Here is a 13,369-nt window from a genome sequence, read left to right on the forward strand (position 1 = left end):
GAAGATTCAATGTTATCAAGATATCAATTCTCCTCAAATTAATTTATGAATGCAATACAATTTCAATCAAAATTTTATAAGTTTTGTGGAAATTGATGAACTGATTCTAAAATTTATATAGGTCAAGAACAACAAAGAAAATCCTTTTTTTTGGTGAGGAAGATTGGCCATGAGCTAACATCTATTGCCAATCTTCCTTTTTTGTTTTTTCTCCCCAGAAACTCAGTACATAGTTGAACATCCTAGTGGTAAGTCCTTCTAGTTCTTCTATGTGGGATGCCACCACAACATGGCCTGATGAGCGGTGCAGAGATTCACAACCAGGACCCAAACCGGGGAACCCGGGGCCACTGAAGCAGAATGCGCAAACTTAACCAGTACACCACCAGGCCAGCCCCAATAAAAAAAATCTTCAAGGACAAAGTTGGAGAACATAACTCCCAGATCCCAAAATTATTATAAAGCTACAGTAATTTAAGAAATGTAGCATTGGTATAGAAATAGACAAATAGGCTAATGGAACACAATAGAGATTAGAAACAGATCCATACATACTTAGTCACATAACAAAGGTGATAATGCAACGCAATAGTTTTAGAAAGCATGAACTTTTCACTAGATGGTGCTGGACAATTGGCTACCCAGATGGAGGGGAAAAAAACCTTGACCTCCTAATATCAACCATATATAAAAATCAAACATGAAAGGAAAAATAATAAACCTTCTGAAAGATATATAAAATATCTTCATGATTTGGTGAGGGTACTCAAAGATTTCCTGGGACATAAAAAGCACTCACCACAGAGGAAAAGATTATTAAATTGCTCTTTTACTAAAATTAAGAACTCTTATCAACAAAAGGCATTATTAAGATTGCTCTTTTACTAAAATTAAGAACTCTTATCAACAAAAGGCATTATTAAGAGAGTGAAAAGGCAAACCACAGGGTAGAAGACATCTGCAATACATACTCAACAAGAACTTATTTCCAAAATAAATAAAAATAATGCCTATAAATCAATAAGAAAATGACAGACAACTTAATATAAGATGTACAAAAACTTGAACAGGTACTTCACAAACAGAATTTCTAAATGGTCAATAGGCACATGAAAAAAGCTGCTCAACATGAGTAGTAATCACGAAAGTATAAGTTCAAATCACAATAAAATATTACTTTACTTCCACCAAGTGACTAAATTGGGGGTAAAAAAAAAGGGCAATACCAAGTGTTCAGGAAAATTCCCCCCACTGTGGGAATGTAAACAGGTATATCAATTTGGAATTTCTTTGGTTTTCAGTAAAACTGATAGTCTGTAAAAATGCAACTGGATTTAACCTGTGGTTTCTTGTGTCTTCTGGCACAAGACCATGTACCCAGGTTTGTGAGGCAACAAATAAGATAAAGCCCAAGGTGTATTGCAGAACATAAAAATCCAACACTCTGGCCCTTGTCCTCTCTGCCTCTCTTCTTTACCCTCTGTGTTGGTTTTCCCCCAGATCTTGCATTCCTTTGCTCATGTTGCTTCTTGTTATGGACTACATGTTTGTGTCCCTCAAAATTCATGAAACCCTAACCATCAACGTGATGGTATGTGGAGATGGGGCCTTTGAGAGGTAGTTAGGTCATGAAGGGTGTGATCCTGGTCTTCTCATAAGCACAGACACCAAAGAATTTGCTTGCTGGTGCTTTCTCTCTCTCTCGTATGAGGACACAGAGAGAAGGTGGCTCTCTGAAATTTAGGAAGAGAGCCCTCACCAGGAATTGACCACGCTGGCACCCTAATCTTGCACTTCCAGCCTTTTCCAGAATTCTAAGACATTTGTGTTGTTTAAGCCACCTAGTTTATGGTATTTTATTATGGCAGACTAAGCTGACAAAAACACTCGTCTAAAACATTTATCCTTGCGCTCTTCCTGTGTTCTTTCCCGCAAATCTCATAGCCAGCCCTACCCTCTTCAGTTGATTAACAATTCTTTACCTGAAAAGGTTAGGCATATGAGAAAAAAAATCTCTCATTTTCCACAATGAGTTCAATGTCCCCTTCCTGTGCTCCCATAGTACTATGAGCATGTATCTCTCACCTCACCAGAAACTCTTCAGAGCAGAAACCATGGTTTACCTTCCTTTGTAGCCCTCAACTCTAAGCATGGGGTCTGGCTTATGGTATACATATATGGTATAACAAACTAATATTAATACTGAACTGAGCGCTTTATCAAGCTGTTCATTTGATCTGTCTGACTATCAAGAGTTTACACAAATGTCTTCCCTCACAAACAGCCTGTTTGAGTGCCTCAGATCAACACGAGAATCATTAAAGGAGAACTAGGGGGCTTTACGAGAGTCACTCTGCTGCTGGACAATAACACATCTTACAGATGTCGTCTGTCAAAGAGAATAGATATTTTAAAATATGTTTTTAAAACCACTTTGATTGGCCTTTGATTTTGTAGACATATACTGGGTATGGTTTAAACTACATGACTTCACACAGAGTAACAGTTATGTTTATTTAACAACAAAAGCGTTTATTCGTATCACTGAGAGAATTAGGGTCAAGAATGGTCTTCTGAGATTTGATAACACTTGTGAATGGCAGAAAAATAGGGTTATACCCCACAACCATGGTTTCATTTTGAGATGAAGCTGGAAACATTAGAAGGCTGTATCCTTAGTGCCCAGTGGAAAACCTCTCACTGAAGTGATTTAGGAGCACATCATTAGTTTCTGAGGTAAGCTACAAGAAAGAACTTCAGGAAAACTGTCAGTGTACTTGCCACAGATACGTCTGCTAAAGACATGTTTTCACAATCTCTCTTATCTGAGAAGTTTCTTGCAGAATAAAGCAAGGGAAACTTGCTTCCTTAGAGGCTGAAATGAAACACTTTTTCCTCCTGGATAATGAAAACGGAACCAACATATTTCCCCTTTTCACCTCTGTCATCAAAAAATTTAAAGTCAAATTTATAGCTCAATTATTATACTTGTTTAGGACCTTATGGCCTATATATTTATCACCCCATTCTAGATTTGATTCACTATAAATCACATTCTCCTGGATTTCTGTTGTTTGTTTACTTTGTCTGGTAAAGGGCAGATGGTTTTAATGTCCTTCTCGAACACATCCAATGTCTATAGATAGGAATAATAAACTGAAAAATATTTATCTTCTCACCTGATTGGCTTGGCTTTGCAAGTAGACTCTTCTGGCATTCAGATCTTCAAAAGGAGAAGGTCTTGAGCTTCTATAAGGCTCACTAGTAACAACTGTCTCTTGTTGGAAACGATCTTTCACTAGAGAACTGGAAGTATCCTCTTCAGTTGCCTAATGGGAACAATCCCCAATGAATTAGTTGCCAGAATATAAAAAGCAACAACAAAATAAGACACTTTCACTGTATCTACCAAGTATTTAGCAAATCAGTAAGTATGTAACACCACCATCACTATGAATGGCAATTCCCCAAATTCAAATGCACAAGATTAGTCGTGTCAAAATAAAATGAAATTTTTTATTTTAAAATAATTAAAAAAAATTTTTTTTAAATCAACTTTATGAGCAAAATAGGCTTTCTAATAGAACACATCTTGGGAAGAATTAGAAGGCTAATAACCATGCTATGTGAGAGAGAGTTCTAATTATAATGAAGCTTCCAGTTATAACTAAAAGTGCTATGTTTACATTGAAAATGAAGAAATTATTAGGAAGAAAATGCAAATCTATAAAAGTATCATTTTTCAGGTTAAAATAAAAGTATGTACTAATGACTATGCTGTGCTGTGTGATACAGGGGGTCAAAAGAAGGAAGACAGCAGTCCATCACCTTGTTGAATGAGTAAACGAATAGACTAGCCTGAACTTCCTAATTATTTAGAAGGATTCAAATCATGCACATGAGACTTAGGTAGGGGATATGCTCAATCAATGACAGTTGCCAACAACATGCTTTTAAAATTTCATAAACAATAATATCTGTGAAATAAGTGTTAAATAGGTGAAACTTAGCACACTGCAAAATAAAGTCCTGAAGGGCTTTGCTTGTTTGTTTGTTTTTTTTAAAGAAAAAGTAATTTTGCTATTACTTTTCCCATTACTGTATAATTATTTGAGAAGAAACAGTGTCAGTTAAGTAAAAACGAGAAATATTTTCATTGGCTCATTCTAAAATAATTTAATCACTATAGGGCTAAAAATTTTAAAGGTAGAAACCTTTATAAGCTTTTTAAATTTAAATGAAAATATTAAAAACATATGGTGTTACTTCTAACATTAAGCAATAAAATTCTTAAAATGGCTACAATATTTTAAATTTATAAATGCACGTTCTAGTCCTTGCTCTGGAACAAAGTAGGCTTGTGACATTTAACTTCTTTGGGACTCAGTTTTCTCAACTACTAAATAATTATAATACCTATACTGTTTTATGACATGGATTAGCATAAGGATGTAGTGAGATGATAATACATGTGAAAATGCTCTGAAAACTAAAAGCTATTATTTTATCAGGGAGTAAGCAATTAAATTTTTAAAAATATATCTGAAAACCTACTGTCACTTAAAACTAAATATGTCAAACTCAGTTAATTGCTATTTTAAGCTAATTTTCATAATAGTTGTCCCAATGTGCTATGACAATTAATGCTAAATTATTAGAAAAGTGTTCGCTAAATACTGGTATCCAGCAAACATTCTTTCAACACGCATGATCAAAACTGAGAAGAGTAAAAAACTCAAGAAATATATTTACTTGTTCCAGAGAGTATTCAAAAAAAAAAAAATGACTCAAGTAATTCTCAAAAATCATAAGCAAATCAAACAGAAGAAAACATGGGAAAAAAGAAGTTTAAAGAAAGGGCCCACACTGGAACCTTGTTTCATCCAACTAGGGTATAAAATTTAAGCAAGTAAATTCCCTGAATCATAATTTCTTTTTATTATAAACCATGCATAATATTTGTACTAATAATCTCGGGGTTAGCTGAGATACAAGATTAAAAAATTATAAATGAGCATGAAAACTACAGTAGTATCAGTAGTAATCATAAAGTAATCATGTTTATAACGGTGACAACTATTTGGATCAGGCTGTCTTTACTGAATTCTAACATAATAGAGGAGGCACTCAAGAATTGTAAAATCAGATAAAGCTTACTTAAAAATCTATATCTGAACAAACACAAAATGCTTACACGACCCAGTGTTTTACTGTACTGACTTAAGTCTACTTACATTCTGTATATTAAATAGTAATATATTTCACTTTGATTAAGAATACATTTATTTTTAAAGAGAAATATCTAAAGTGTTTATTGTTTTGTTATTAAATAAAAATATGGATAATATTTGTGTAACAAATGATTTAGTTCTACTTAAAAATGTTTACCAAAACAGCTGGAATTAACCTGTTAACTAGAAATATTTCATATCACACAGTGGATTTACAACTACATACCTAAACGGGTCTCAGCTAAAAACAACTAAAACATCTTTCATCTATCTGATATGGTAAACAAAAAAACAAAACCCAAAACCCTCATTGTTTGAAAATGCAGAGTTTACAATTTACAATAAGGTAGATGTTATCCATGAATTGTGAGAAAGCAACATTTTTAGAGAATCCTAAGCTTGGAAAGAGTATTTTAATTATAATTCTTTCAGCATGTTATAAATTTAGATGTACGTTAAACTGACCCAAAAAAAAAAGTGGTGAAAAGGAAAATGACCTTTATCATTCATTGCTAATTCTACCACAGGAGTTAATATCTGAAACAATCATTTCTGAAAAGCAATTTTAGTAAAATCTATCAAAAGCTTTCAAAATATTCACATATTTTGACTACTTCTTGAATCTAGTAAGAAAAAAAGTACTGAATGGAAGAAGCTTTAGGCACAAAATATTTTTCTCAGAATTATTTTTAATAGTAAAAAAGCAGACACAATTTTACTGTCCCCAAATAAGGAAATGGTTAAGTAAATTACGGTATGCCCACTTACTGGAATATTTAATGGTCATTTGAAATTAGATTTATGAATAACATCTACTATGTGGGGAAAGGTTTAGTAAGAAAAAGACATTATATAAAATTTTATTTACAGGATTATCATAACCATAGAAAGGTAAAAGATTGAAAAGATATAAAATGAATGTTAACACATTCTTGATGGCATAATTATGAGTAATTTTCCAATTTTTCTATGGCTTGTTTACTTTTATATGGTTGATTTCTTTTAAAATCTAGGTATACACTCCTCCCTCGTTTCTTTTGATATAGAATCATAATACTTTAAAATACAATATATTCTACCAATATTTTCAAGTAATTCAGCTAACTAATGAACCAGTCATTTGCTTTTTGGCTTAAATACATTTTCCCTCAACTCTACATCTGAAATAATGAACTGAGCCATTCTTAAATCCTTGCCCCAAACCCTTCTGAAAAAAGAATATCTTTTTGTCAAAAAAAATTTTCTAAACCAGCTAGCCTTCTGAGTATCTTTTAAATCCACTTTCTCCTCTCCATACCACTATCCACTGTCTTAGTGCAAGCCCTCATTATCTTTTTTGCCTGTCTTATTTCAGTAGGTTTCTAATTGATCCTGTTTCCAGCCTGTGGAAGGCTATTCATGCAAATCTATTGGTTTTTCTGCTCAGAACCCTTCTAAGCTTTCCAGTTATCAAGGCTTTGTTGGGGGACCCTGCACATACTGGAGAGTGGAAAGAGAATCAGTATTGTCTGAGGAAGGCTTTCATAAGATACATAATTTACACAATCCAGGGCCCTCTCCCCCTAGAAACAATGACATACAAGATAAAGTCCAATTTTACTTCACAAGAAAAAGAAAGGAACACTAAATATATGAAAAGATGCTGGACTTCATTCGATTAAAGACATAAAAATATAATTCTTTTTTTAATACAGACTAGAAAAGATGGAAAAGACAGATAATAATACTCAATGTTGGCAAGGGTAGGAAGAATTAGGTATACTTTGGCACTGCTGGTGGGAGTGCAATTCTTTGAGAAAGTGATTGTATATATAGATACATACACACAAATAATCACAGTAACACTATTGTTAAACAAAAAAAGAAAACATCCCATGGCTTTATCAGCAATGGATTTGTTAAAAAACTACGACATACATATATGATACAATTCTATACAGCCATTAAAAAGATCTGCATGCCGTACTCACAAGATACTGTTAAATGAGAAAAAGCTAGGTACAGAACCGTCTGTCTGACATGATCCCGTCTGTCGGATTGAGAGGAGGATGGATATAGATTTTTAAATTTTACCACTATCAGGAAGGATTATACACTAAACCATTGATCTTTCCCTAAGGAAGTATTTTACATAAAGAACTATGAACATAATATAAAGACTAATAAAATGAATATGTGTATTCGTGTCACCCAACTTAAGAAAGAAAATATAACCGATACAACAAATGACTCCTATGTATTTCTCCATGTGGGCATCCCCATCTCTACCACTTAGACCACCAGTAGGTAAACACTATCTTCAAGGTTTTTTTCATTTTCCTACTCTTCTTTACAGTTTTACCAAACAAGTATTATCCCTAAACGATATTTAGTTATAGACGCGTTTGAATTTTATTTGACTGATATCATGCTATTTGCGACATTATGGGACTTGATTTTTTTTGTTCAGTTTTTTGGGTGGAACTCATTCATGTTGACATGTGCATCAACAGCTCGTTCATTGTCACTTCTTTGTACAATGATAGCTAACACATATTGAACGTTTTCTATGTATCAGACAGTGTCCCAAGTACTTTACATGGATTAACTTATTTAATCTCTACAACAACCTTCAAGGTAGACAGTATTATGTCTCTATCCCACATGAAGAAACTAAAGCTCAGAGATAAGTAACTTGCCTAAGATGAAATAGTTAATTTTGGCTAATTCAAACAACGTTGCTAAGGGCATTCTTGTGTAGGCCTCATGGTACATATGCACAGTCATGTATTGCTTAACACAAGAATACGTTCTGGAAAATGCGTTGTTAGGTGATTTCAGTGTTGTACAAAAATCAGAGTGTACTAACACAAACCTGGACGGTATAGCCTACTATGTACCTAGGATACACGGTACTAAACTTATGGGACCACCATTATATATGTGGTTTATCATTGACCAAAATGTCATTATGTGGCACATGACTGTACAAGAGTTTTTCTGGTACATATATAGGAGTGGAAATATTGGATTATAGGATATATACATGTTCCAGTTCACATAATAAAAATTATTTTCCAAGGTGGTTTTAACAATTCACATATCCACAAGAAAGTTCCATATTCTCACTAAGACTAGGCATTATCACAACTTTCACTCTTATGTATCTATATGCTATTTAATTTCTAGAATAATGGATCAGTCCTACTAAAAATTATAGTGTTTTCTTTCTGTGGACAAGAATTTATTTTTTTTGGTGAGGGACATTGGCCCTGAGCTAACATCTGTGCCAATCTTCCTCTATTTGTATGTGGGACACCACCACAGCATGGCTTGACAAGCAGTGTGTAGGTCCATGCCCGGGATCCAAACCTGTACTCTGCGCTGCCGAAGTGGAGTGTGCAACTTAACCACTATGCTACTGGGCTGGCCTGTGACCAAGAAAATCTGAGAATGAACAAAAGAACAAATGAATGCACAGGTTTGTTACTTTACCATGGCTCCTACTCCTCTTTCACCCTCATCTTTTTGTTTCAGAAATACTGGTGTACTTGTTTCTCTCCCATTCCATGTGACATTTCACACCTCGGATTCGTTGTACATGTCATTTCCTCTGCCCACAATGACTATCTTCAATCTTCCCTCTGGAAAAACTCCTCTACAATGTCAGCCATAAACTGTTCAAAAAGTCTTCTTTGATCCACTCCCAAGTTAATCTCCTCTGAACTTCCTGAAAAATACTTGCATCTATCACCCCATATTCTAAGTGTCCTTTTATTTATATTTCTCCCACAAGGCAGTAATGAGACTTGGCCTATCCCTAGAGCTCAGAACTATGCCTAGCACATAGTGAGTACCCTATAAATAACCTGTGATATGCAAATATCCACAAATTGGATCACATTATATTAATATACACCCTTGGAAGTAAATTTGGCATAATAGAAAAAAATGTAGAGAAAGAATTTAAACAAAAATTCTTCACTCACAAAAGAAATAATTTTAATAACTGTTCAAATGACACAAAAAATAATTTTGCCCCTAATCCCACCCTAAGGAATAGTACCTATTATTATATGACATATAACTTTCTGGACTTTTTAATGAGTGCATGTTTATACCCTATGTACAATTTGATCTCATTTATATTTTAGACAATCCATCTATGTAGTACTTTTTTTCACTTCATAATATACCATGGACCTCTCCCCATGTCAATATATAAAGATGTACTTTGTGCTCTGAAATGGTTGTAAACAAGTGCAGCATCGGTATATGTCAAATATTCCGTAGGCAATACTCTAATTATGGGCATTTAGATCACTTTCAATTTTCTGTTATATACAATGCAATTATCTCCTTATAAATACATCTTGGTGCATTGGTAATATTATTTCCTTATGATTAATTCCCATAAAGCTCTCAATCATATATGACAAGAAGGATCATTTCCTCACATCTCTGCCCACACTGGGCCTTATCACTTACCAATCTTTGCCAATCTAATAAGAAAAATATTTTGTTATTTTCCAAAACGATTATCTGTACCACTTCCATAATTAAAATTAATAACCAAAAGACTTCCTTAATTTAGAAACAACTGAGTAAAAACTGTTCAGGCTTAGTAAACTTTGAATGTTTTTTACTGGATTGTAACCCCTTAAAAGTAACAATTACTATGGGAACATAGGCATAATCGAAAGTTAGGGGGTGGGAAATGCCAAAAATCTTCCACAAAAGCAGAAAATTGAATATAGGATATGCATACAGACTGTATACACATTTGCATGATCTCCAGCTTTTAACAAATTGCCTATAGTGGTTATATGCGCACCCACACTCAATGTTTTTAGTATTGTGTTAGCATAGGTTCATCTATATTATCTATAAAGTAACCCATGCCAATATTTAACATACAATGGAAATCTGTTTCACTCTCAGATGGTGGTTTAATAATCATTCTCCCACAGTCACCAAGAGATTGTTTAGCTTTTTCTTTTTTAAAGACTACTATAGCAATTTTGTGCATAGAGGCAAAAGGGTGCTGGGTAAAGCAAAAAAATAATTCCAGCTGTAGCTCTCTATCAAAACACAGGGCTGAGAGCTGTTATCCAGAAAAAATAAAAACACTTTACTTCTCTTCTCCCTTTGTCCCTTCTTCTTGTATTAATTCTGAGGCACAGAAAACTTACCATTGTTCTGCAAACCTTTTTAAATGTATGATTCCCAATAAATAATCAAGTGTGGAAAAAAGTGGTTATCAGTCTACTTAGTGCTCAAGAACCTCATTCTTCTAGTTGTATATGACACATCACAGGTTTGAAAATGTGTGGCTCAGTCATATCCAACAAAAGAAGTTTTTGATTAGTTTATTAGTTTACCTTAGCATGATGGAAGAATTTAAAAATGTTCTTTGATAAAGAAATCTTATATTTTAGCATTGCATATGTTAAAATGTTATTGAAGCTATTCTTGCATTATTTAAAATTATACACTCAAATTATGCAAACTTAGAAAGCACAAAAAAGGAGAAAAAATTACTAACAATTCCACAAGCTCAGTAAAATCACTTTATCATTTTGGTGTAGCATACAGTAGCAATTCATTTTAGATTTGACCACAATTGTCTCCTATTCTGTTCATTAGATTTCTTTAGTTACTTTTGATTAGTTTAAGGATAAGAATATATTAACCATTGAGTTTTTCATTTTGCATATTTCTATGAGCTTTGTCTAAAAACATTAATAGCATGTATCTTATTTTGTTTAAGCAACCTGAACGCAATAACCAGTGATGAAATAATATGGAAGGAATCTGAGAATGGTAGCAAGATATAATGTCTGGAAAAAACAGAAAAGGAAAACAAGTTCTCCACCCTAAATTAGTTGACGGAAAAACTAAACTACGTTTCTAATGAAAAGTTACTTTGGCTTAAATGTGGTACTAGGTTTTCAGGTATTGTTTATTGTCTGTAAATCTGCTTTTGAGTTAATAGGCAGTAGTTACATAGTTCCTGCTACCTATATAAATCTTTATACAATCCTTTAACCGGTAGATCTATTTCTAGGATTTTATCCTAAGGTCACACCAAGAAAAATTAATGTAAAACGCTGTGAAAAATAAAGTACATGTTCAACAAAACATGAATAGTTAAACAAATTGTAGTACAGTTTCAGGATATAATGGTTAAATTCAAAGACTCTGAAGTCAGACTGTGTGGGTTCAAATTTTATGATCTGTACTACTTAAATTCCAACCACCACCATCAGTACTATGACCAATCAAACAAAAATCCAATAAAAACACAATCAAAATGGAGGAGAGATAGATCCTGATGGAGCTTTTAAAAAGAACTACGTATCTGAATACAATATGCAAGAATAAAGGAAAACCTAGGCAGAAGTACCCAAAATACTAAAACGAGTTATCTCTGGGTAGGGAGGGATAAATGATTCCCAATTTCTTCTTTATAATTTTCTAACTGTCCAAATATTCTAGATGCAGATGGATGAGTCTAAGAGTCTAGAAAAATTTTAAATAATGATAAAACATTATGCAAAAAGCGTATACAGACGGGTTTTTTTGCTCCCTTATAAGATAATAAATAAAAATCCAATTATATTAAGGTTTTGGGAACTTAACTATAGGATAGTAGTTAATGTAGGATGGTGATTAGTCACAGTAATACAAAATCCATTTCGCTAGCTAACTAAGGCCTGTCCATTAACTTTGTTTTCAAATACAGCACCTTATTAAAACGTTACCGCCTATACAAAATTACATGAACAATTCACATCCTCCTTGCCTAAAGCAAAATAACTTCAAAAAATAAATATAAATCACAGTCCTTTTAATCATTTTGGCTCAGAAATGACACTACCCAATTCTAAAAAAGAATAAGTTAGTCAAGTATTTCTCATTGGCCAAAAGAGAAAATATGACAATTTTTCACTTCAGATCAATTAGGTGTCATCTTTCTTCTGCCCAAAAGCATGAAATCTGAGATCTTTTCCTCTTATAACCCCAAGCCCGTCGTGAGGTGAGTTTATGGGTTTTATTACTAATCTAGCATATCTGAACAATAAGAGCTGTTATAACGGACACTCTGGTTGGAAAAACACTGTAAAAATGATCTTGAATATAAACCAGCATTAAAAAAAAACTTAACTGGCTCACTAAAATAGTCAAAGGAAAAAACCAAATGAAAAGAACATTCATTCCTTATTATTGCTTAGGTTTTAAAAAAATCCTAATTTTGAAGATTTTTCTTCAAAAAATCCTTTCTTGACTACAACTATATATGTGATCAGTACTGTACTAAACACCAGGGATAAGAGATGAGCAAGATATGATTTTAAATTCAAATGATGATGTGTTATGAAACCCTTCAAAGATAGGTATGAAATAGAAAGGTAAACATCTTCCTGTTGATTTATGACAGCTGAGGAAGATACTGAATCGTAGAAAGGAGACAGCTGTCCACCAGCAAATAACCAAATATCTAGCACACTTATTGGAACAGAACAAGTGCTCAAATATTTATTGAACGAATTTACACACAAAATGGAGAGGATTTCTGCTCTGATATTTAATGCCTTCAAGACATTTGCGATCTAAATATAATCATTACTTCCTCTGGGTTAAACAGATTAAATAATGGGTTATTCTTTAAAACCTGAATTTCAGTTGTCTTTGCAAATAATTACCAATAAAGTAAACCTGATATAACCACAACCACAAATCAGTCATCTTGTATTCAAAATAATTTCAAAACGTTTATGCCAAGCCCATAGGTGAATCAAAAAACAATGATGTACTTAATTCTTAATAAAGAAATTAAATAAATTAGAATACTTTACAACCTCCAATATATTCCAAAATAAGAATGAAGTGAAAACTTCCACATATCATAAAATAAATGGTGCTAAGGTAAATTTAAGAGTTTTCTTTCAGTGTTTTAATCCTGGATGCTGATTTTTTAAAAATTTTCAAATAGGGTGTTTAGAAAAATTGATCTCATGTTATTTGCTCACCTGTCAGTATCCTCTCCCACTGTTTTTGTATAATTAAGGTTAATATATACTCAGGCTCAGAATATTTTTAAATAAGGACTACGATCTTTTTCTACTTGAATGTACTTTTAGTTATAAAGGGGCTAT

At 33.1% G+C, this 13,369-nt stretch overlaps 1 protein-coding gene across 1 annotated transcript in view; it reads right to left on the reverse strand.

Annotated features, from left to right (window-relative positions):
• SPRED1 (sprouty related EVH1 domain containing 1) overlaps window positions 1-13,369 on the reverse strand; it is a 120,986-nt gene that overhangs the window by 22,755 nt on the left and 84,862 nt on the right. The window contains exon 5 of the mRNA XM_014847329.3: window positions 3,180-3,329. Within this exon, the coding sequence (XP_014702815.1) occupies window positions 3,180-3,329 (150 nt within the window). The remainder of the gene's footprint in view (window positions 1-3,179; window positions 3,330-13,369) is intronic.

This window comes from Equus asinus, chromosome 2 (assembly GCF_041296235.1).
Source record: "Equus asinus isolate D_3611 breed Donkey chromosome 2, EquAss-T2T_v2, whole genome shotgun sequence".
In the NCBI taxonomy this organism is placed as follows: Eukaryota; Metazoa; Chordata; class Mammalia; order Perissodactyla; family Equidae; genus Equus; species Equus asinus.